Below are 25,513 nucleotides of genomic sequence, written 5' to 3'. Positions count from 1 at the left end.
GGTTCAAACCCACCATCTGATCTGAGGGAGAACGATAAGGCTGTATGTGAAGACTAAGAATCTCAGAAACCCTAGATAGGCTGTGAGTGGGATTCGATTTGGTGGCCTTGGGTTTGGCCCTGCACAAACCCTCAGGGTTGTTATCTAGTGTTTTATTATTTTTAAATGACAAACAAGGACATTCTTAGGTTGTTATGCACATGAATAAAGTAACAGACACAAGATGGTTGTGTCTGGTTCAACAGCTAGTATTAGAAGAAAGAGTGACTTTTCCGTCCCCGCCTCTCCTCTCTGGAGAACCTGGGGCCTCCGCTGGAAGGTGGAGTTGGTCCCTACATGGGCATCCAAGGTGGGTTTCCTCCCATGTGGACTGTCCTCACCCAACCACCATTTCCTCCTGTAGTTTCTGAGGAGTTGCCCTTGGGATCCACCTCTGTCTCCTCCTGGGTGAATATCTCCTTTGCTAGGAGAGGTGGGACTTTGGCATCCATCCACTTTGTATACATTTCAGCTTCCCAGCTCTGGGTGTTCCAACGAAAGAACCTCCAACCTGACTTGGCAAATAATGGCTTGACCAACACACTCCCTAACTTCTGATGGTCATGTGAGTCCAGTTAGCTGTAATCATGAACACAGTGGCTATTTAATGGGCATCTGGGGCACCCACTAATCTGCATGTGCCAACAAGAAACAGGAAACACAATTCTCTTCCAGCATTTAGTGAGGACCCACCCTTCCTTTTCACTGATGGCCTCCCATCTATTCATTGTAGACTTCCATCTGGAAGGTCATTTCCTTCCAGAACCTATCAATCAAAAGCTGATTTTTCCCCCTTTTTTTCTCAGTGTTGCTAAGTGCCGACAAGTCGGTTCTGACTTGGTGAGCAGCGGAGCACGTTAACCGTGCGCAGTTCCCAGTAATTTCGTTGCCTACCAATAAAATCTTCCATACCAGAAAGAAAGGGAGAGCCTTCTGGGCGGCAAGCCTTGTCATTTCTAATGTCTATGCTGCCATCTAGTGGCTTCGCTGGATAATTACACATTGTCCCAGCCTGCCAAAAGAGTGATGATGCTATTCAAGAGATTCAGCTCAACCTCTGGGGAATCTTTTCCTTATTTGCTCTTTTATTCTCTCTGTGGAGTCTTGGTGTTGCGCTGTAGGTTTAATGCGCCAGACTGCAAAGCCATTTGAACTGCAAGGTCGGGAGTTCAAGCTCACAAGCTGCTCCTCGGAAACCCTATACAGGGTTGTCATGGGTCGGAACCGGCTCGACAGCGCCAAACAACACAACAACATTCTCTCTGTAGCTGGTATCAGCCATCACTTCAATCCACTAGAATATCTTCAATAAAGACAGAGATGGTGTTTAGCATCTTGGAAGGTTTAACCACAATTATCTGGATAATTCAGACTTGATTCTGTCTCCTAATCCTAGCTCTGATTTTCACCTGAATCATCTGGTGATCATTTAAAAGCATCGCAACCTGGCTCAGGTCATCTGTACCAGGCATCTACTCTCTCCTTAAAAAAAAAAAAAAAAAATTAAATTCTCACATATTCTCCTTAACATTGTGCAGTTCAGATATCACTCAAGGTATTTTAAGTAAAATTTTAAGTATAATTTTCTACAGATTGATCTGTTAATTTTCCTTTTATTTAGGCAATCCACATCTCCCACCAGGCCCTCAGTTTCCTCATTCATAAATTGGGGAAAACAATTATGATCCTTGTCTCATGGGCTTGTTGAAGAATAAAATGAGATATAATAGGAAAGACTTTTGTCCACTGTAAAGCTCTTTGCAAATATTAAAATAGTAATCCCATTACCTTGAAGTTGAGTCTGACTTATAGTGAACCCTAAGGATGGAATAGAACTGCCCCACAGGGTTTCCAAAACATAACTCTTTGCAGACATAGGCTTCTTCTTCTTTCTCTGGAGAAGTTAGTGGGTTTGAACTGCTGACCTTGTGACTAGCAACCAAACTCTTTAATCACGGTACTACCAGGGCATTATTGCTGTTGTTAAGTGCTGTTGAGTTGGTTCTGACTCACAGCAACCCTGTAAAGGGTTTCAGAGGAGCAACAGGTGAGTTTGAATCGCTGACCTTGTGGTTCAAATTGACCTTGTGATCCAGGACTTTCTCCTACAGCACTGCACCAGGATTACCAGGGTATGTTGTTGTTAAGTGCCGTCGAATTGGTTCCAACTCACAGCGACCCTGTATAGGGTTTCCAAGGAGTGGCTGGTGGGCTTGAACTGCTGCCGACTTTGCGGTTCAAAGTGACCTTGTGGTCCAGTGCATTAACCAACAGCGCCACACCAGGACTCCTACCCGGGCGTACTGACCTGCAAATCTCTTGTTTCTAGCTCCAGTATTACTGAAAAAGATCCAAGCTGAGATGTTTCCCCACCATTCTGGAAACGTAAAGTTAAGCTGCCAGTTTGCAGAAATTCACGAAGATTCTACTATCTGGTGGACAAAAGATGCAGAGTCAATAAGTCAAGTGCAGAGAAGGTGCGCTGTTTACCCCCGATTACTTTTCACAGCTGCTGCTTGTTTATGTCATAACCTGGCGCTAAGAGAGGCTACGAAATGATAAGAAGCAAAAAGGAAAGCCAAAGCAGAGATTCCTCACCCAAAGTACCCAAGGATATGAAGTCATGGGAGGGGGCTGTCTAGGTGGAGAAAAGGGATAGCGGGTCCTTCGTGGACTTGTTATCACACACTGTCAAGTCAGCTCTGACTAACAGAAACGCCATGCACAACAGAACAAACCAAGGTGCACCATCCTGACACTTGTCATGTTTGTTCCTGTTGTTGTAGCCACTGTGTCAGTCCATCTCGTTGGGGGTCTTGCTCTCTTTTGCTGACCCTCCACTTTGCCAAGCATAATGTCCTTTTCCAGGGACCGGTGTCTCCTGTTAACATGTCCAAAGTCCATGAGATGAAGTCTCACCATCTTCCCTTCTAATGAACTGGTTGAATTCTGGTTGCACTTCTTCCAAGACAGATTTATTTGTTCTTTTGGCAGTTCGTGGTACTTTCAATATTCTTTACAAAACCATAATTCATATGCATCAATTCTTCTCCCCTCTTCCTTATTCACTGTCCAACTTTCACATGCATATGAGGTTACTGAAAATATCGTGGCTTGGGTCAGGTGCACCTTAGTCCTCAAACTGACATCTTTGTTCTTTAACGCTTTAAAGAGATCTAATGATATACATCCTTTGATTTATTAATTGCTGCTTTCATGAGAGTTAATTGTGGGTGTAAGTAAAATGAAATTTTTGACAACTTCAATTTTTTCTGCATTTATCATGATGTTATTTCTTGGCCCACCCATGAAGATTTTCGTTTTCTTTACATTTGAGGCACAATTCATATACCAATCATAATGATCTTCATCAGCCAGTATTTTAAGTCCTCTTTGCTTCCAACAAGCAAGGTTGTAGCATCTGCACATAGCAGGTTGTTAACGAGTCTTCCTCGAATCCTGACACCACATTCTTCCTCATGTAAGACAGCTTCTTGGATTATTTGCTCAGAATACAGATTAAATAAATATGGTGAAAGGATACAACCCTGTTGCACACTGGGTTTTTTAACCATTCTGATTTTAAGTCATCCAGTATCCCCTTGTTCTGTTTAAATTCTACATGTTCCTCACAAGCACAACTAGGTGTTCTGGAATATCTATCCTTCACAATATTACCCATAGTTATGATCCACACAGTCAAATGTCTTCGCATAGTCGTTAAAGCACAAGTAACCCGGGCAGTGTTTTGTTCTGTTGTGCATCGGGTTGCTATGAGTTGGAACTTACTCAATGGCACCTAACAGCAGTAACAGCAAACATCTTCCTGGAGTTCTCTTCTTCAAGCCAAGATCCAGCTGGTGTCAGAAATGAGACCCTTTCTTCCACATCCTCTTCTGAATCTGGCTTGAATTTAGGACAGCTCTTTATCAATGCAGAGTTGCAGCCATTTAAAAATTATCTTCAGCAAAATTTTAGCTGCATGTGATATTAATGATATTGTTCCATGATTTCTCCATTTCATTGGGTTCCCTTTCTTTGGAATGACACATCATGGATCTCTTCCAATCAGTTGGGCCGACTGCTGCATTCTTAATGGGTGCTTATAGCTGTTTCTTCTCATCAGCAAATGAAGGTCCCAAAGGCTTTGCTGCATCCCAATCATGAAGGTCAACTCTACGTTGAAGAGGGATTGCTTCCTCAGTCATATTTTGAGTGCCTTCCAACCTGAGCGGCTCATCTTCTGGCACTATGTCAGAGAATGATCCTGTGCTGTTTATAAGGTTGTCAATGGCTAACCATTCAGAAGTGGTCTGCCTCTCCTTCTTCCTAGTCTGTCTTCATCTGACAGTTCCATTGAAACCTGTTCACCATGGGTACCCTTGCTGGTATTTAAAATACTGGTACCATAGCTTCCAGCATTGCACAACACACAAGCCACCACAGTGTGACAAACTGACAGACAAGTGGTGGCCTTTGGAAATCACAAAACCTTTCATTATGCTTTTTAAATCAGGGAAGCATGTCACATTTTTAGTCTGAAATTCTAGAAACCTCAAGGTCATCTGGGAATTTTTCTTGTGTATGTGTTTTCTGTTTCCTTAATTCCTACAAACAGACCAAGAGTAAACTAAGACAAGACAGTGAGCCCAAAGAAAAAACAAACCAGTCAGAAAGTTACAGAAAATAAACAGGAATTCAGGGTGGTGAGCAGCCATCTTTAAGAAGAGAAGACAGTTTATTTCTGAGACATAGAGTATTAGAAAGAAACTCTGGTAGCAGAGTGGTTAAGTGTCTGGCTGCTAACTGAAAGGTTGATGGTTCAAACCTACCATCAGCCTTGCAGGAGAAAACCCCTGGTGTTCCTGTAAAATCTCAGTCTAGGAAGCCCCATGGGTCAGTTCGACTCTGTCCTATAGAGCCGCTAAGAGTCGGAATCAACTCAACACAACAACAGGATATTAGAGGCAATGAGATGAGAACCAGCATCAGGAACATTGTGCTGAGTGGGTCTGGCTAATGGCTTCCTGGTGTGGCGCTGTAGGATCAGCACTGCAAGATCGGCAGTTCAAACCCACCAGTCCCTATGAGTTGGAACTGACTTGACAGCATTTACCAAGAACAACAATGGCTTCCTGAAGCACCTTCCGTGCAGGCCACAGCGCTTGGGCAAGTGAGCTGCTAAACTCATGCTTTATCAGACACTCCCGTGGAGGTCAAGCTCATTCTAGAAACCAATCCTCCTGGGCTCCAGGGCTCCGGCACCTGTCTAAACACCCCTTAGGAACTTCTTTCCGCCCCAGAAGGTCCCAGTGCAGTTCCTTACTCACGGGACGTGCCCAAAGTCTCCTTGACCTTGTCCCACGTAGACTGGAAATGCGAGACAGTTTGTGAATTTTCTATGTATGCCTATATGTCTGTCTGAACAAATGTCCAAAAACATTTCCCAAAAGCCAGTATGGAAGACTTGAGCTAGTGTTTCATTTGTATGACCTCACTCCAGAAAATCTAACTGGATTGTGAGCAACAAAACAAAATGACAAAATGTCGTCACAGCCCTGCTGGTCTTCTGTATGGTTTCAGAGGAATCACAACAGAGAAGCCTCAGCTTCATTTTGAATCCAGGCATTTCCCTAGAGCTTTATGATAGAGGAAGTGCCAACTGTTCATTCTCAGTTCTTTCCAAAGCTGTCAACCAGGAACAATGAACAGTCTAAGTGCTTTCCAAGGCAGGCTCACCCTGAGCTCAGAACTGGCATTTTCAGGTTCCCTTTTCCTCCAGGGAACATAAGCAGTTAGTAAGCATGCTCTTGAAAGTCTTGGTGTGGCGCTGTAGGATAAGCAATGAACTGCTGACCACAATGTCGGTGGTTCAAACCCACCAGCTATTCCTCAGAAACCCTATACAGGGCTGCTTTGAGTAGGAACTGACTTGATAGCGCTTAATAACATCAAATCTTAGAGTTATCTCTTGTATTAGACAGAAACCCATCACCTCACAATGGGTGGGTTCAGTGGGTGGTGGTGGTTATGTGCCATGGAGTTGGAACCGACTCATAGCGACCCTGTAGGGGGATTCCGAGGCTGTAAATCTTTACGGGAGCAGAAACCTTATCTTTCTCCCACAGAACAGCTGGTAGTTTTGAACTGCTGACCTTAAGGTTCACAGCCCAATTTGTAACCACTACGCTATCAGAGCTCCTGGGTTCAGTGGGTAGCAAGTAGCAAAACTGAACATTAGAATGTTCTTTCATAGTGAAATAATTTTGGGGGGAGGGGGGAGCCTGTTAAGCAGTAACATACAAAGGACATGCAGTCTTTCTCTTGCCTTTGTACCCAGGTTTGGGACACTTCCCTTCAGCAGGTTAAAGTCTGGGAATCAGGTGTCAGAACACATTCTTGTGGCTGGAGCAAGGCTCCTATCCTCTGAGGAACCTGAGAAGAAGACAGGTGTTTGGGTGAGGTGGTGGGTCTGTGAGGGTTTCAGGCTGGTACACTCTAGTCTTACCTTGGTCATCAGTCCCTCCTAGGAACCCTCTCTCCACTCTGGGCAGAGAGGTGCTTAGGGGGCATTTGCCTACTTGGAGCATATTGGTTGAAAGTTGAGCAAAGTCTTGGAGCACAGGCCCCCTCCTTCTTGTTTGATAGCCCGGCGGCTATGGAGGCAGTTTCTCATTGGATGGCCACAGTAAGGAAAACCCCAGTACTTCTCAGCCCAGACTAGATGGTGTGCCCAAGTGCAGCTCTCCCCGCCTGGCCCCCTGGGGTTGGTGAAGGATGAGGGGCCTCCAGAGCACCTTCCCCTCCCACCACTTCCGTCCTGGGTTGTGTTATTCTGACCATACTCCCGGCAGAGCCTCCCTCCCACTGGTGTCTGCAGCTGAGCTCTGCTCCCAGGCAGCCCTTTCTGAATGTGGACATTTCTCCTACAGAGGTTGGGCTGTTCACACCTTGGGGGTAACAGGATGAGAGACTGACCTTCTCCCTGGTGGTCCACAAAGGCACCAGATCATTTCTTCTCATTTTCCACAGTTCACACTGGTGCTTTCTGTTTGTCCATCTGTTCCCAGATTGGGGACCCTCAAGTGCACTGACTGTGACTTCAAAAATGTAACCATTGAATTCTCAGGACCGGACATATAGCAGATGCTCAGCAAATATTTAACTGAACTCTCTGAGACTTAGAGAGGTAGTTCTTTTTAGTGGAAAAGGCCCACTATTATATAGTATTGTTGTTAAGTGCTGTCAAGTCGGTTCTAACTCATACCAACCCTGTACAGGACTTCTGTGAGTTTGAACCACCAACCTGTGATTGTTGTTGTTGTTGTTGTTAAGTGCCATCGAGTCGGGTCCGACCCATAGCGACCCTGTACAGGGTTTCCGAGGGTGTAAATCTTTACGGGAGTAGAAAGCCTCATCTTTCTCCCGCGGAGCGGCTGGTAGTTTCGAACCGCTGACCCTAAGGTTCGCAGCCCGATTCGTAACCACTACGCTACCAGAGCTCCTTGATTAGATCCCTTATAAAGGAAGTTGTTGCTATTGTTAAGTGTCATGGAGTCAGTTTCGATTCATAGTGACCCTGTAAAGGGTTTCTGAGGTGTGGCTGGTGGGTTTGAACAACCGACCTTGTGGTTAGCAGTCCAGTGCTGATCCTACAGCACCAAACCAGGAATCCTTCAGATATTATGATGATGATGGTTATATGCTGTTGACTCAGTGCCAACTCATAGTGACTCTGTATAGGGTTTCTGAGGAGCAGCTGGTGGGTTTGAACTGTTGTCTGATAGGATCGCAGTCCAGTGCTGATCCTACAGCGCCTGTCCCAGATGTCCTGTAAGATACTATAATATAATATCAAAGACTGTCACTCCCTCATTTTATTGTACTCCACTTGATTGTGCACTGCAGATGTTGCGTGTTTTACAAACTGAAGACACATGGCAGCTCAGCGTGGAATGAGCCTATGATGTCCTTCTCCATAGCCTGGGCTTACCTTGTGTCTCTGTGTCACATGTTGGTCATTCTCGTGATACCTCAGACCCCAGCACAGTGTCAGCATAATTTCTCTATGACTTGCCATATAGTGATGTTCACTTCATTACGGTGTTCTGGAACTGAACATCTCCGGGCTCTGTCTGTGCTACGCTTACTATGATCGTCCAGCCCCTTAGCCAGCTTGTGGACTGAAAGAAGCATCGTATCTTTCTCTTGTTAATTACATGAGAACAATGTGGCTTCAGATGGTGATGCTTGTCAATGCTGGTGTCCTCGTTACAGTGCAGGTGACCACTCCACGGTTTCCTTGGCCATCGTTCAAGCCAGTCCAAAGGACCAGGGCCTCTATTACTGCTGCATCAACAATAGTTATGGAAAAGTGACGGCTGAATTTAACCTCACCGCTGAAGGTAAACCCCAGCCTTTCGGTTCCCAGGGAAAGCTAATGGGCCCGGCCCAGTTCAGAGTGTGCGTCTGTCCTGAAGCTGTGCTCTTCTTTGTCTCCTAGTTCTCAAGCAGCTCTTGAGTCACCAGGACAGTAAAGGTAAGTCAGCTTGGCCTTCGGAGAAAGCGGACTTGCTCCAAAGCATGCACTGGTACATGGAGTAGAGGGTAGAGGCAGCATTCCCAGGGACTCTAATAGCTGAGTGGGAGAGAGATGAGGCCTAGGTGGGAAAATGAATGATTATTCATGAGCCATTCAAGCCAACCATCAGTCCTCCTCCTCATATCACAATTCCATTAGGCTTGGAGTGCACAGCGTTATCTAGGGAAGAGGCTAGGCTGCGGCCCTGGAGGTGGTGTGAACAGGTGGAGGGGAGTTGGGGGCCAGACTTCTTCCTTTAAACGCAAGCATCGAGGATTTCCGTCAGTCCTTCTGCTTGGGTGTTTTTAGCCGCTAATCCTTACACAGTGGGTTTTGTTTCTCCATTTGGAGTTTTCAGTTTGACTAGCTGAGAGGGCGCCCAAAGAGAATCACTCCATTTGTTTGCATCTTAAGGAAAATGAAAGATGGTTGTTGAAGCCTGCCTTTTGGCACATGAGCCCACCTGGGGTGGCAACAGTCTAGCAGTAGTCCTTGAACTCCAGGTGGGCATGGGCCACCGTATGTTCATACCATGGTTAAGTTTGTGTATTCCCTCTGAAGAGAATACCTACACACACACCCTACACACACAAATCCACACATGCCCACCTTTGTACACACCTACCTAAAACATAGGCATCGACTTCCATACATGAACATCCCCCCTCACCCACCTCCACACAACCCCACCCCACACACAGGCACCCACCTCCACACAAGACCACCTCCTCACAAACCCCTCACACACACTCACACCTTCATACACACACCTCCACATATATGTCCACCTCTACTCACAGACCTATACACCCCCACACACACACAGGTACCAAATTCCACACAAGACCACCCTCTTAAACACCTCCACACACATGCTCACCTCCACACTCACATATACCTCAACACAACCCACCCCACCACCACACAGGCACCCATTTTCACACAAGACCACCCCCATACACCTCCACACGTATGTCCACATCCAAATTCACACACACTTCCATGCCCACCCCTGGCACCCCCGACACATACCAACTTCCATGCATGCCCACCTCCACCCAGAGGTGCTAGAGGATATTTGATGACCTGCTGGGGAGCAGGAGTCTTCCATTCTCTCTAGTGTTAATATTCTCTTGCAGCCAATTGTGAGCATACAGCTGGACGAGATGCCCATCATGAGTTGTGAGGGGCTGAAGCAGCCCTGCCCACCATCACCTTAGACTTAGGTCAGAGTTCCTGGGAGGTACAAATGGTTAATATGCTTGACTGCTAACCAGAGGTTGGAGGTTCAAGTCCACCCAGAGGCACCTTTTATAAAGAAAGGTCTGGGGTCTGCTTCTGAAAACGCGGCCTTTGGAAGCCCTGTGGAGCACAACCCAACTCAGAGGCTGTTGGAAGTTGGAGTCGACTCAAAGTCACTTGGTTTGCTTAAGGACACTGGGTCAGTTATAGATGAGCTAGGCCCAAAACTCTGATAATTATATTGATTTCATATTTTAAAGACTTACCTCGTGATTTTTAAAGCAAGCAAAACACTTGGGAAAGCAGGGCCGACTTTTTCAGGACAGGACAGTAACGGTTCTAAAGATGCACCAACATCCAGTATGTTTAAGTCAAAGTCTTCAAATCTCGAACAAAAACAGTCTAGCAAATATTGTGATGCTTATTCGAAATAATAGTCATAAATGCAAAATCTTCACAAACCCACTCCGGAGCCAACTACCTGCTCTTAGTTGGTGCACATGTGTGGCACAACTTTAAATCCTTCTCCGTTTCTGCCTTCACTGCCCCGGAAGTCAGAATAGGCCCAGAAAAGCCCTTCCTTCTCAGATTCAGAGAACAACGTGACTTTCCAAAGGAGAAAGGGTTCTGGGTTTCCTTGGCTTTTCAGCAGTGATCGGCACCCACATCCCAAGTGTTTGCTATTGCCCTGGTAGTGCACTGGGTTAAGTGGAAGGTCACTGGTTCAAAATTCTAGGGGAAAAATGATTATTTACCAACCCCCAATGGAAATCCCATGGAGCCGTTGTACTCTGCCTTATATGGGGCTGCTATGAGTCAGAATTGACTCAATGGTGGTGGGCTTGGTTGGGTTTGTTGGGTTAGGTTTCCATGAACTCGTGTCTCAGGGTTTTACCACCAGGAATGAGATCTCAGCTGGGAGAAGCCCCGGGTGTACCCCTGTGACTCCAACCTTAGGGTTTGGATCTAGACCCTAATGACATTGCCTCCCCGAGCTTCACTCAGCTATGCGTGGACATTTGCAGTTTCAATGACTCGCCTTACCTGACCTCTCCTCCCTCGCATCTTCAGACGCAGCTTAGAATGACTTCTTTATTGCCTTCTTTATTTGAAAGAGTCTCTCTTTCTTCCTCCTTCCCTCTCTCTCACTAAACATTTTATGAATTTAATTCTCTACAGGAGGAACAAATAATATTTTACAAGTCAGACTCTAATTAAAAAACTAATAAAACTAAGTTAACAGGAACGCCAAAATGAATAATCGGCCAAATAAACACATGCTCGCAATGTTATTACATATTCTGAATATGTTAGGGGGTACCCTTATCTTCCGCTAGCCAGTGTTGGCCATCACTGACTGCAGGTACTCCCGTATTCTCTGTGCATGTCTTTTAGTGGTTTGGATTTTTATGGGTGCAGTAAAGCACCTTAGGAAAGTCCCTTGAGGCACCAACACTTGTTTGCATTGTCTCTGTGGGATCCATTCGAATGAGTCTATTGGTTCTTTCTCATGGAGCTGTCTCTCTCGGATATAATCAGAGCCATGGTGGTGGTAGTATGCCGTTGAGTCGGTTCCAACTGACCCTGCACAGGATTTCTGAGGCTGTAAAACATTATGGGAGCAGAAAGCCTCATCTTTCTCCCATGGAATGGCTGGTAGTTTTGAACTGCTGACCTTGAGGTTAGCAGCCCGATTCGTAACCACTACGCTACCAGAGCTCCTTCAGAGCCATGGTTGTTGTTAAGTACCGTTGAGTCGACTCCAACCCATAACGCCCCTGTATAGGGTTTCCAAGGAGCAGCTGGTGAACTTGAACCACTGACCTTGTAGTTCAAACGACTTTGCAGTCTGACACAGTCCACAGTGCCACACCAGAGCCATGGTGGTGGCTGTGTGCCGTGGAGTCGATTCCGACTCATAGCAATCCTGTACAGGGTTTCCGAGGCTATAAATCTTTACGGGAACAGCTGGTAGCTTCGAACTGCTGACCTTGCAGTTCGCAGCCCGATTTGTAACTACAGAGCTCATTAGAGCCATGGTAGGATCCTGCAAAGTTTCAAAGAAAAGTTCACTTTCTTCCTAATTCTAGACTCAAGCAGCCATATCCTCTTCTCTGGGCTCAGCCACTGGTAACCCTACGGAACACAGTTCTCCTCTGACACACAAGGGCTGCCATGAGTCGGAGTCGATGTCACAACAACTGGTTTTAGGGTCTACAATCAAGGTTGTCGTTGTCTCTTTGTAAGGATATGAACTAGCCAAGGAGCAGGACTAGGGACAGTCTATCTAATGAATGCTGTGTTTCATTATAGGCTGTGAAGAGATTGAGTTCAGCCAGCTCATCTTCAAAGACGACTTCCTCAGTGACAGCTACTTTGGGGGTCGCCTGCGGGGTCAGATTGTCACGGAGCAGCTGCACTTTGGGGAAGGGGTTCACCGCAAGGCCTTCCGCAGCACGGTGATGCAAGGACTCATGCCCGTATTCCAGCCTGGCCATGCCTGTGTACTCAAGGTGCACAATGCCGTCGCCTACGGGACCAGGACCAATGATGAGCTCATCCAGAGGAACTACAAGCTGGCTACCCAGGTAGGTCCACCTACCCCAAATGCATCACTTCAGGCTCCCGTACAAATGACTCTGATGACAGGAGGTGATAATCAGACTTGGAGCTGGTGTTCCATCCACTTGAGTGAAGTGGGAATCCCTTCATTGTGGCTAGGAGCAGATTCTCAGCCAGCTGCCTGGAGACACCTGGGTCTGACCTGGGTCTAGGGACATTCCTAGGAGTTTGAGTTGAGTTGGTCACAGGGCAGTATGGAAGGTAGGGGCTCTAAGTTAAATTAGACGCAGGATTCAGACACCCAAGGTTGTTTACGGAGATTTATAATTCATGGATACCTGACCGTGGTGACTGCTTGACCTTTGAGGCTCAGAGCTTCTCTGCAAACTCTTTAACTTCTCTGTTAACTCTTTGTTGCAATAGTTTCTTCTGCAACCCCAACCAGCAGGTGAATTCAGGAATCCATGGGCATGACCTATATTAGATCTCCTGGTTCACCTTTGCAGGCAACTCTGTCTGAATTTCTTCTAATAACTGACTTCCATGTATTTGGCAATACAGGAATGCTATGTTCAGAATACTGCCCGACACTATGCCAAGATCTATGCTGCTGAAGCACAGCCTCTGGAAGGCTTTGGAGAAGTACCTGAGTAAGTGTCCACCTGTCTGCAATGCCTAACCCTAACCCTAACCCTAACCCTAACCCTAACCCTAACCCTAACTTGTTGGAGACTTGGAGGGATGCAAGGGACAAGAGTCATTTGCTTTCTGTGTCTGTAATTTCCAAGAGGGCAAGCTATGCTGTGCTGAGAGGCTTGCCGAGAGGCATTCGGTATTCTTTGACTAAATGTACACATGCATGTGTGTAGGTGTGTCGGTGGGTGGATGGATGGCTTTACTCATTCAGTAAGTATATCTCCCATAAGAATGCAGAAGCTGGACAATGAAAAAGGAAGCCCAAGGAAAAGTGGACGCATCTGAATCATGGTGTTGGTTAATAACATTGACTATATCATGGTATGAACAAATCTGTCTTGGAGCAGTACATACAGAATTCTCCTTGGAAGTCAGGATGGTGAGACTTGGATCACATCAGAAGGGAGAAAGGAGTCCATGAAGAAAGGCCTCGTGCTTGGTAAAGTAGAGGGTCTGCAAAAGAGGAAGACCCTTAACAAGATAGACTGACGCGGTGGCTACAACAATGGGCTCACATATACTTACTATTGTGATGATGGCGCAGAAGTGGCAAAGTTTTATTCAGCGCTACACAGGGTTGCGTCTAACAACATAACCACCACTACAATGTTAAACTGAACAGAATTTCTGTTTTCATGAATATAGGTGTGCATGCAGATTTGTCTAGATAATTTAGCAAATACAGAAGAACAAGAGGTACCAGGAGATGGTTCATCCTCTGATAATATTAAGATATCATGATATGTCAGGGAAGAGTGAATTGGGTGATCAGGAAAGCCCTTCCTAAGGAGATAACATTTAATCTAAAGTTGAAATGATGAGGAGGAGTCAGCTTTGTGACATCTAAGGAAAGAGTGTTCCAGGCTAAGAGCTCTGCTAGTTCAATGGTCCCTAGTGGTAGAAAGCTTGGCATATTCAAGACTCAGAAGAAGTCCAGTACCTAGATCTCAGCAAGAGGGGGAGTGGTAGGATGCGAAGCCAGAGAGGTAATTAATAATCACTGATGATGTAGGAGTCCTGGTGTGCCACTGTGGGTTAATGCGCCAGACTGCAAAGCCCTTGAACTGCAAGGTTGGCGGTTCAAGCTCACCAGCTGCTCCTTGGAAACCCTATACAGGGTCGCTATGGGTCAGAATCGACTCAACGGCACTTAATAACAACAACAATGATGTAAGAAGTAAAGAAGGGAGAGAAAGTTGAATACGAGTTGAAGGTTTCTAATAGAAGGTTGGGTAGATGCTGCTGCCACTTCAGATACTGAGTTCAGAAAGAAGACTCATCTAGGTGGGTGGCCAAGTGAATCATGAGTTTTGCACGTGCCATATTGGAAGTGGGTGACATCTGCAGCACATCAAACTTCAGCAGTCAATTGGTCATCTAAGCCTAGAGCTTCAAAAGGAGAATGGAACCAGCGAGCTGGATTTGCTGGTCCTTAGCAGATAGACAGCGGTGGGACTGTAGAAATGGTAGAATCCCTCATGAATGAACTTGGAGAAACACAAGCATTCAGGGGTCAGAGTCAGCATTCAAAGGAGTTGATAAGTTCCAGTGAGTTGATCTTGACTCATAGAGACCCTGTATTGGGTCTCTGAGGAGCGGCTGGTGAACTTGAACCACAGACTTTGCGATTCAAACTGACCTTGTAGTCCAGTGCATTAACCCACAACACCACACCTCTGTTTTATATACATTTATATTTATTTATTTCTATCATCTGGAACAATGTCTGGAAGTATCTGACACATAGAAGTCGCTTAATGAATATCTTTCTTTTTTTAAAAAAAAAAAGTTTTTATTGTGACTTGAGAGATAGTTTACATGGGAGAACATTGGTTTTATATTCATTGTTTCATTGCAATGATTACAGTCTCCTCCGTGCATCATTATTCAACAGTATTTGCTTCTAGTCCCTCTGTTTTGCTTTGTTTTTGTGGGGAAGGAATGTACACAAAAACACTTAGGAATATATAATCATTTAAACAACCAAAGGGCACGTTCTTCAAGCCAGTCTCCTGGCCACCAGCACACAGCCTTCCTCTTTCCATGAGTCTAGAGTCCTCAGCTGCTCTCTCTCTCCATGTCCCCATCTCTGGTGTCACTGCTTCTCTATATGGGCCCCCACATTCTGCTTGTGATCTTCTCCCTTGATGGTCCTATTAATGAATATCTTTTGAGTGAAAGAAAGGATGGATGGATGGATGGATGGATAGATGCATAGATGAGTGTTGGGAGTGTGTCTGTATATATGTATACATGAGTGATTGAATTATAGTCATCTGACCACTAGATTATTGAGTTATGATGATCATGCACATGTTCATGAGCAATTAAACTTCATTCCAAAGGGTTTTCCTACTATAGGAAAAACTACAACATATCCTTGTTCCCACTGAGTAATCACTGGGGAGAATTTTCATGGGAATCTGGCAGGACCCAGGGGTTGACTGCTGCTCCCAGTCAGAGTGGGTGGTAGTGCATGTGTCCATGTTCTCTCCCCTGCTAGGATCATTCCTATTTTCCTCATCCATCGGCCGGAGAACAACATCCCCTATGCGACAGTGGAGGAAGAGCTGATGGGAGAATTTGTAAAGTATTCCATCCGGGATGGGAAGGAGATAAACTTCTTGAGAAGAGAGTCAGAGGCTGGTCAGAAGTGCTGCACCTTCCAGCACTGGGTGTACCAGAAAACAAGTGGCTGCCTCTTGGTCACCGACATGCAGGGTGAGGCGGGATGCTGTGGTTCCCGGGGATGGGGTGGTGAGCCAGGAAAGCCAGTAAGTACCATCACCAGCAAAAGGTGCTACTAATGCCACATTGGTCCAAAGGCATCGTAAGGTACATTGTACTAATTCCTTCTAATAATGCCCAAAGATTTACCTTGTTGTTATCTCCTCAGTAGGTACAAACTCAGACATATATGAAAATTCATGCAAGAGACTTCCCTGCCACACATAAAATATGGTCTAACAGACAGCTACTGAGTCCTGCTGTGGCGCTGTAGGAGAAGCACTGGAATACAAGGTCGGTGGTTCAAACCCATCAGCCGCTGCACAGAAACTCTATTCAGGGTTGCTATGAGTCAGAACTGACTTGACGGTACTTAACCACCACCGCCACCATCACGTTTCACGTGTCCTGTGTTTGTTCCTCTTCACAGTTAATTTGTGTTAAATGCTATGTTTCCACTGAAGAGCAGTACCCTGGAGTGAATGCACACTGGCTTCCCTTCTAGGTGCTAGTCAGCACCTATAGCAGGCCCGCCAGCTCTCTGTCAAGGGGTTCGTGCAGCTTAATGTGTTGACACGTGTTTCATGGGAGGGCTGCCTTACTCTTCACTGCAGAGCCATTTGCTTATATTGTCCTGGTAGCGGAGGACTGCTCGATACTCGAAGCACTTTCCAACGTCTCTCATTAGACACAGGCACTGAGATTAGGATTAGAATAAAAAAGACCCAAATGCAACCATCAACCTCTCGTACTCTAAGAGTTACCACCTCTCTGGTTGCACATGTCTATTTCCCGAATGGTCCCAGTCCCTGCAGGCTTGTGGGATAAAAGCTGAGCCTGTGACAGGCCCCTGGGGTCTCTGCCCACTGGTGGATTTGTAAGAAACTGTCACCTAAAAGATCCAAGAACTCAAATTCTAGAGAACGAAATCCTAATGCTGCCAGTCTCTCTTCCATCAGAAACGACTTATAATTATAAGGACCCCTAACTCAGGATAATGCACTGAACCGCAAGGTCAGTTTGAGCTGCAAGGTTAGCAGTTCAAACCCACCAGCTGCTCCTTGGAAACCCTATACTAGGTCACTGTGAGTCGGAACTGACTCGATGGCAGTAAATAACATCAACAACAACAACTGCACTTCGCAGCTGCACACTAGAGATTAGTGACCAATCTAGCAAGGCCTTTGATAATCTCAGTCCAAATTAAGCCAAGAGCTATGTTGCGTTTTTAAACTGATGTCCTGTTCTTTTTTAAAGGACACGTGACATCTGACAATTATGAGAAGCAGGGGGAAGCACTTTCCCAATTCCAAAGACTTTTTGCCAAATGACTTTTTAAAACTGGGCTTCCATGCAGCTTAGAAAATAAAGCTGTGGTTTTTAAATACAACTTTCCATGAAATAAGATGTCCAAAAGGGCTTTTTCAATTTAGTTATCTCTACCTCCCCCTCTTTTTTTTAGTAAGCACAGATCCTGTAATAAAAGTTACGTGAAGCATTTCTACATATGTTCTTGGTGTTAGGCGTTTTGAAAGAATGGGATGCATTACTTGCCAACTGTGTAAGAGGCTTTTAAAATGCTCACTGGATCAGCCAAAGCACCGTGTCTAATTTAGCACACAGGTGCATGGTGGGTGGGCGGGCTCAGAACTTGGTGACACACCTGAGTGGGTCACCACACACACATGTACTCTTCAGGCCCCCGGCAGATTCTGCTGAGGCAAAACATTAACCTTCAGATTTCCTTTCTGGGGCCTCAGAAAACAGTGCTCATGGAGCCATGGAGACCCAAGGGATGGAGGTACTATCAAGGAGTTCTGGTAGTGGAGTGGTTAAGCATTTGATGCCAACTGAGAGATCAGCGGTTTGAACCCACCAGTTACTTCACAGAAGAAAAGACCTGGTGATCTGTTTCCATAGTGACTACTGCCCAGGAAACCCAACAGGGCAGTTCTACTCTGTCACATTGGGTTGCTAGGAGTTAAAATTGACTCAATGACTTCCAACAACAGGGTACTGGTACCATCAGATCTGACCGCTAGGGAGTGGCCTTTTTTTAGGGGTTGCTGATTCCTTCTTTATGGCTCAGAATGGCTCCTATGGTGCCAGGTTCCTCAATGGGCAGGGTCACCTGCTAGGAATGGGGGATACCAGTGATCACAGTCTGACCCATGGAAGGCAAGAGTCAGTGACAGGAGAAGGCTAGGCCCAAGGTGGAGTCCTGCAGGGCCAGCCAGATGGTGAGGTCGCCTTGTGGACCAGTGGCCATCACTAGATTGCATGGTGAGGTCCACTGGGCTAGAGCAAGTGCCCACAGCCACCAGCCTGGAGAAACAGGAATGGAATTAATACCTCCTAAGGGTGAGGGGTGGCACTGCAGGAGAATGCCCTGGACCACAAAGTCTGTTTGAATCTCAAGATCAGCGGTTCAAACCCACCAGTCGTTCCCTGAAAACCGTATTCTCAATTACTACAAGCCGGAACACACTTAAGCTTAACTACAAAACAACAACAGGCGAAGAGGGACCCCTGGTGATGCTGTGGCTAAAGCATTGGTTGTTAACTGAAAGGTTAGGGGTTCAAACCCACTAGTTGCTCCAGGGGAGAAAGATGTGGTGGTCTGCTTCTGTAAAGGTGACAGCCACAGAAACCCTGTGCTGTTGTGGTGGTGTTGTGTTGTTGTTTTGTGTTGTGTTGTGTTGTTATGTTGTGTGGTGGTGTGTTGTGGTGTTGTTGTTGTTTTGTGTTGTTGTGGTGGTGTTTTTGTGTTGTGTTGTGTTGCTGTGTTGTGTTGGTGTGCTGTTGTGTGGTGGTGTTTTGTTTTGTTGTGTTCTTTTGTTGTGGTGGTGGTGGTGGTGTGGTGTTGTTGTATTGTTGTGGTTGTGTGGTAGTGTGGTAGTGGTGTTGCTGTGGTGGTGGTGTTGTGTTGCTGTTGGTGTTGTTATTGTTGTGTTGTGGTGGTGTTGTGTTATAGTGGTGTTGTTGTTGTGAAGTGCCATAGCAACCCTGTATAGGGTTTCCAAGGAGCAGCTGGTGATCTTGAACTGCCTACCTTGCAATTCAAACGGCTTTGCAGTCTGGCATGTTAACCCACAACGCCACACCAGGACTCCACAGAAACCCTATGGGGGCATTCTAATCTGTCCTGTAGGGTCACTGTGAGTCAGAACAGCCATTGGGGTTTCAAGGGCAGGAAGATTCTGGAATGGCTGAGAGACCATGGCTGATCCGGGCATCAGAGAAGTACTCTTACCTCCTCCAGTGCTGCCTGAGGGTGTGGGGCAGAGCCAGGGGGGGGGGGGGGGGGTGGGGGGTTCCTCTCCCTCCTTTTCCTGGAAGACAGTTTCCGAGCCATGGTCCCAATTGCTCTGATCTGCTTGGGACTCTTCCAGGCTGCCTAGGGCTCTCTGCTGAACCCAAGTGAGCAGCTGAGTTAGCTGTTTACTCTTGGTAGCCATTGTCAATATGGCTGAATGAATGGTTGTTGTTGTTGTTAAGTGTTGCTGAGTCGGTTCTGACCCATAGCAACCCTATACAAGGTTTCCAAGGAGCAGCTGGTGAGCTTGAACTGCCGACTTTGAAGTTCAAACGGCTTTGCAGTAGGGCGCATTAACCCACAGCGTCACACCAGGACTCCAGATGGTGGTTGGTGGTGGTGGTTATGTGCTGTGGAGTTTGTTCCAACTCACAGCGACCCTGTACAGGGTTTACGAGGCTGTAAATCTTTACAGGAGCAGAAAGCCTCATCTTTCTCCTGTGGGACAGCTGGTAGTTTCGAACTGCTGTCCTTAAGGTTCGCAGCCCAATTCATAACCACTATGGTGGTTAGGTTGTGTCAAAATATCAGCCCGTGGACTCCAAATGCTGATGTCCCCAAGTCACTGGTTAAAAGTCTGTGTATCTCAGGAGTGTTTCTCTGGGTCTACCCCAGCCCAGGATGCCTTTGGTCCTGAATCTGAAAACTGTATGGCAATTGGGTATTGCACAGTTGAAGTTTGGCTTTGAAAGAAGAAAGTCCTTCTGTGACTCTCTCTGTTGGTCAGCCCAACCCACACTTCTCCCCACACTGTGTAAGGCTTTCTTTGTTCTAGGGGGAATAGGGAGCAGCCTTAAGCCTCAATCCAAGTGTTTCTGAGGAGAAAGCTCACAGGAGAGTGACAGGCATTAGTCTTCACTCTGAGGACTGTGGGTCACAAAGGCTGAGAGATTCATTCCTCTGAGCTGAGAGGACTTGGGGTGGGCTGGGGTGGGCTGGCAGGCCCCACTGCTCACACGATGCACAGCTCCTCAGAGTGACTCCCTCCGAGGACCTGCCTTTCCCATTACCACCCCATAAAATGGGTGTCCATCCAAAAGGCTGCCTCCTCCACAGACAGAGGCATCTTCATGGAAGGCGCTGGAATCCATGCTTCCTCAGGAAGGGAACTGAGGTTGGATCAGTCACCAGATGGTCCATCCTTTCTGAGGAGCCCTGAGGAACAAATACCCCGTTTCTGCTTTCTTCCTATAGGTGTGGGGATGAAGTTAACTGACGTGGGCATAGCAACACTGGCGAAAGGGTGAGTAGGAATAAGTGAGCATGTTTCACTTAAGGCTGGCTTCAGACACCTCCTGGGAAGTGCTATGCTGGCTGATGTGGGCAAAGCCGATTCCCTGTCCTGACTGTGGTGCTTAGGATGAATTCCGTTCACTCTCTCACTCACATCAAATATTTATGGGCTTCGTTCTCACTGGGAAACACATTTGTTCCCTCACATCAGAACAAACAAGAATTCTGCAAACAAAATTTGAGATCAACGTGGAACAGCCATGCCATGTGGAGGGAACTTCGAGCATTATTGGAATGTCTTTCAAGGGGTAATAGTCCCTGTTCCTGCCTTTCCTGGGGCTCCTGGTGCGGTGCCGTATTTGCTGGTCTGCAAACTCAGTTTGAACCGCAAACAAGCTCACCAGCCGCTCCTTGGAAACCCTATAAAGGGTCGCTATGGGTCGGAACCGACTCCATGGCATGTAACAACAACAACATTTACTAACTTCCACTTGCTTCCTGATGCAGTTGAGTACAATGAGTTCTATTTGCATATTTGTGCATTTCCCCCCAAAAGTAATCTTGGTGACTTACAGAACTCAGTCATAGAGAAACCCTCAAGGCCGATGTTGATGGTTTTGTTTTCCCAGTTCAGGATTGTGGTTGGTGGTATTGTGTGTGCCTTTGAGGTAGTTCCCATTCTCAGTGACCCTGTATAAGGTTTCTGCAAGCAACTGGTGGGTTTGAACTGCTGACTTTGTGGTTAGCAGACCAGTGCTGATCTGACAGCACCACACCAGAGTTCCAGTTTAGGGTAGGATGTTGTTACATGTAGGGTGGTGTGTAGTCATATGATGTGATGCTAAGATGGTACCGGGGTGTCTTTTATTGTTGTTGTTTTTCTATAGACTTATCTGTGTATGTGTGTGATATATATAGAACCAGAAAAGCCAGAGCTGTTGATGCCAATCAACACCATGAACTGTTCCCCAATGTTTCCATAGCCCTTAATGGAAGCTTCAAACTGCCATGGGGTGAAGTTCTAACTTGTCTGTCACTATGGGGAGAGCAGGCTATTGGTGGTTCTTGGTTGGAGCTTCCTGCCCCTCGCCCCGCACACTGCCATGACTGCTGTTCCCTGGTGTAAGTGCATTTGTAAGAAAGAGAGGACACGTGGCTTTGGGAGACAATAACTTACTCCCCTGTGGCTGGAACTACTCATCTGTGTGAGCTGCCACTTCAGGCCCTCTGTCTCAGCTTTGCTGCAACAAATTTGCTAGTTTTCAGCTTTAAGGAAGGATGGCAGAAAAGAGACACCAAAAAAAAACAAAAACAAAAACAAAAAACAAACCTACACAAGCCCATAACCATCTAGTGCATTCTAACTCATTGCTCCACTGCAGGATGGAGTAGAACTGCCCCGTAGGGTTTCCGAGACCGTCATCTTTATAGAAGATGGCCACCACTTTCTTCTGAAGACTGACGGATGGGTTCCAACCACTAGTTAGCAGCTGAGTACTTGATCACTTTGCCACCAGGAATCCTGGAAGGAAAGATGAAGGATTTGGAAATGGGAAAGGGGGACGAGTCTTGATTATCTTCTAATTACAAACCTCATTCTTGGCATTCCCATTGACTGCACAAAGCTTTAGATTGGACTTTGAAACCAAGATGCAACTTGGACATTTTCTCCTTATGTGGTTCCTTCTGAAAAACGTACCCCTCTCCCAGGGGTGACCTGGAACTTGCTGATTGTCTTTGGAAGAGTTTGATATGTGAGGAGCCTGGGGGTTTGCAGAGGCCTGGCCTGGCCCCCCGCCGCCTTATATTTCACCTGCAGGCAGCCTGCCTTGTTGGCATCAAAGGAGCTTGTCTGGCCTGCCTGAGGAGAGGGTGACCACACATCCTGTCTGCCAAGCACAGAACCATTTTTATCCCTGATGCCTTAGAATCCCATCTAGTTTGGCATTTGCCTTGGACAAGTACATGGAAAAAAGTAAAATTTCTTTTCCCTTTCACCAAACTATAAGGATCAATCAAATCAACTCAGTTCCATTCCACTTCTGTTCTGCCAGCAGCTGCCCAGGCAGGCAGCCAGCCAGCCAGCCACCCTCCTCTGACCCTCACCCCTGGGAACTGGGGTAGAGCTCACAGATGAAGGTTCACAGCCCTCCAGACTGCCCAGGTGGCCCCAGGCCCCAGACAACAGCATGAGCTTGGGAGTCCACACAACACTTTCACCTCTGACCTGCTGGCTGCAAACTTGGGAGCTCCCTTTACCCCCTTAGGATACAGCTCCCACCCCTTGCTTCTGACCCGCTAGCCCCTACTAGGCGATTGGGTTTGAGAATTCCCTAGAACAACTTGTAGGACTCACAGAAAGTGCTAGATTTAGGATTATAGCTTTATCATAGGAAGGGTACCAATGGAGAGACGCATAGGGTGAGATCAGGGAGGGTTCCCAGCATGTTTTATATCCCACATGCATGGATGTCTACCACCAACCAGGAAGCCCCTGGCTCTGCTCTGCTGGGTCCATAGCTTGTACTGAGGCCTCCTTACAGAGCCACAAATGACTGAAGCATGCCCCACCCCACCCCAGGTCAGCTGATACCACGCTGGGCTGGGCTCACTGACTTGACCGGCTCCACCTGCGTTACCTTAGTAACATCAACCTTCACGTGGTCTGGAGGCCCCATCAAAGGCATTTCAATCAGTGTTTTAGTGCTTACCGCTCTGCCCAGTAGCACAGCGGGTTATGTATTAGGCTGCTAACGGTAAAGTCAGCAGTTCAAATCCACCAGCCACTTGTGGAAGAAAGATGAGGCTTGTGTGCCCTTAAAGATTTACAGCCTCAGGACTCTTGGCTAGGGTAAGTCAGCAGTTCAAATCCACCAGCCACTTGTGGAAGAAAGATGAGGCTTGTGTGCCCATAAAGATTTACAGCCTCAGGACTCTTGGCTAGGGTCCCTAGAGTCGGAACCAACTTGACAGCATATAGCAGCAGGGTCTATCTCTCAGGAACCAAAGACAAACTTCTTTGGGTCGAGTTCATTTTAAACAGCACAACACAGGTCCTCATTTAGAAGGTAAATTCTCTGATGTCCCTATTTGTGAAGGCCCCTGGACCCCAGGAGGATTTCCTGAGTGGAACCTTCCTTCCAGACTTGGGTGTTCTCTGCAGAACATTGCAAATTCAGGCATCAACCAACCAGGTTAGAATCCTGGCTTCTCAGATTCTCAAAGCCACTGATCCGGAGAATGGAGAGACAAGGGGTGGTGAGGATCTTCACTTTCACTTCTGTTCACCTGTATCTAGTCCCCAAAGCCTCCTGTGAGCTTGATAAATATTGATTTCCTTTACCTCTTCATAGCCCAGTCTAATGCCAGTGTGGGCAAAATGCATATGTTTGTTTAGAACAACTTTCTATCGACTCAAAACAGAAACCTACTCGAGAAGTTTCGAAAACTGAGACAGGCATAAGAGGGTGATTATTTGAGACATCTTGTAAAAGTATGTCAGCAGCTTCCAGGAACCCAGACCAACTGTGAGCGTCAAATGCCATATTTCCCCTCTTAATTTAAAAAGAAATCCAATCCCTTGGTTTTGTTCTCAGCTTTCATGTGACTCTCTGGGCTTGGCTCAGCTGCCTAAGACCCATTAAGTGAGTTGATGGCTGGAACTCAGTGTGAAATGTTGTCTGTGACGTCTGACTGCTTACTGTCTGCTTGCTCAAGGAGCCCTCAGGGCGGACATGATGGAAGAGAAGGGGATTGAGGAGCATTTTACAACTTCGGAGGGGATATTATTTTTCTCTCCAACATTTTCTTTAAACTTTTCCTTGTAAGCCACAGTTTTCTCAAAAGACATGTTTCTTAGAGGCTCAATATGGATAGTAACTCAATCATGACGTTCTCTGACAGGAGGAAATGGCCAGTCAAGGTGGATTTAAACTCATAACGACTCTACATGTGTCAGAACAGAGCTGAGCTCCACAGGATTTTTAGGAACTGATTGTTCAGAAGTCACTTGCTTGCCAGGCCTTTTTCTGAGGTACCTGTCTGGACTTAACCTCTGACCTTCCAGTTAGGAATAGAGCTTTGCATCAGCCAGGGACTCCAATGATGAGAACAGCTACTGTGTTGTTTAAAGCAGAAGAAGAAAAAAAAAAAAAAACCTCCCAAATTGAGGCTCTACCCTTTTTTGGCCAGCAGTAACCAGGATTTTTGTGGGAAGAGATGCCATTGTGTCATTTAATAAAAATGTTCCCTGTGTCTCAATCCTGGCCATGTTTTTGCCTGCTGAAATCCCCATAAATTCAACCTGGCTTGATCTCTTGTTTCATGAAGCTGAAAGGTATGATAGTATTTTGAGGATAGATCATTATAATCTCATAAAAGGAAATAGGAAACTGCCGTGGCTGGTTCATTTAAATTCAATCTTACCTGCTAGTTGATTTTTAAAACAGACACATCTAATATTTCTCCTGGGAGTCAGCAGCAATATGAATATGTCTGGAAATCTGTGGCTGGTACCGTAATACCCTTAATCCTTTGGCATTATTGAGTACAAAAATTACAAGTTGCAAAGTACAGCAAATATGATTGTTTAGCTATCCACGAATTCATTTTATAGGTAGACCAAGATGCTAACCGGACCATTTAACATAAAGAAAAATATGTAATGGTTTATCTGGAGATATAGAAATGTCATCAAATCAAACCAAACTGTCTGGGTCCAGTCCTCCTGGGTTCAACACACAGCCCTCCTGGGCCAGCAACTGTGTTTCTGGAGAGGTGTGGTATTGCAAGTCAGCCACCAGGGGACACCAGAGTCAATACTTTCCCCCTCTTGTGTTCAGCCATTGCCAACACACAACCCTATAGGATAGAGAACTGCCTCATGGGATTTCCAAGGCAGAAATCTTTATAGAAACAGACTGCCACAAACTCCCCTCTGCAGTCACCCCAAAAGCTGACTTCCTGTTTCTAGATTGAAGTAAAACAAAGATGTACTCTGAGCGTATTTCCCCCAGTTAATAAGCATTGGACCCAAAGCGGATGGTTATGAGTAGCCACAAAGGACAGCATTACTCTGGCCACCAGTCAGTGTCATACCTTTCTGCCCTCGGAAGGAA

General features: G+C 46.3%; 1 protein-coding gene across 1 annotated transcript in view; it reads left to right on the top strand.

The window, feature by feature from the left end:
• The window catches only part of ALPK2 (alpha-kinase 2), a 133,742-nt gene that overhangs the window by 102,614 nt on the left and 5,615 nt on the right, over positions 1-25,513 (top strand). The window contains exons 5-11 of the mRNA XM_006837571.1: positions 2,369-2,516; positions 8,317-8,444; positions 8,543-8,578; positions 12,176-12,450; positions 12,986-13,074; positions 15,624-15,841; positions 20,358-20,406. Coding sequence (XP_006837634.1) covers positions 2,369-2,516; positions 8,317-8,444; positions 8,543-8,578; positions 12,176-12,450; positions 12,986-13,074; positions 15,624-15,841; positions 20,358-20,406 — 943 coding nt within the window. The remainder of the gene's footprint in view (positions 1-2,368; positions 2,517-8,316; positions 8,445-8,542; positions 8,579-12,175; positions 12,451-12,985; positions 13,075-15,623; positions 15,842-20,357; positions 20,407-25,513) is intronic.

This window comes from Chrysochloris asiatica, unplaced genomic scaffold, assembly GCF_000296735.1.
Source record: "Chrysochloris asiatica unplaced genomic scaffold, ChrAsi1.0 scaffold00021, whole genome shotgun sequence".
In the NCBI taxonomy this organism is placed as follows: domain Eukaryota; kingdom Metazoa; phylum Chordata; class Mammalia; order Afrosoricida; family Chrysochloridae; genus Chrysochloris; species Chrysochloris asiatica.
Note: the sequence above shows the minus strand (reverse complement) of the source record. Positions and strands in the feature narration are given on the sequence as shown.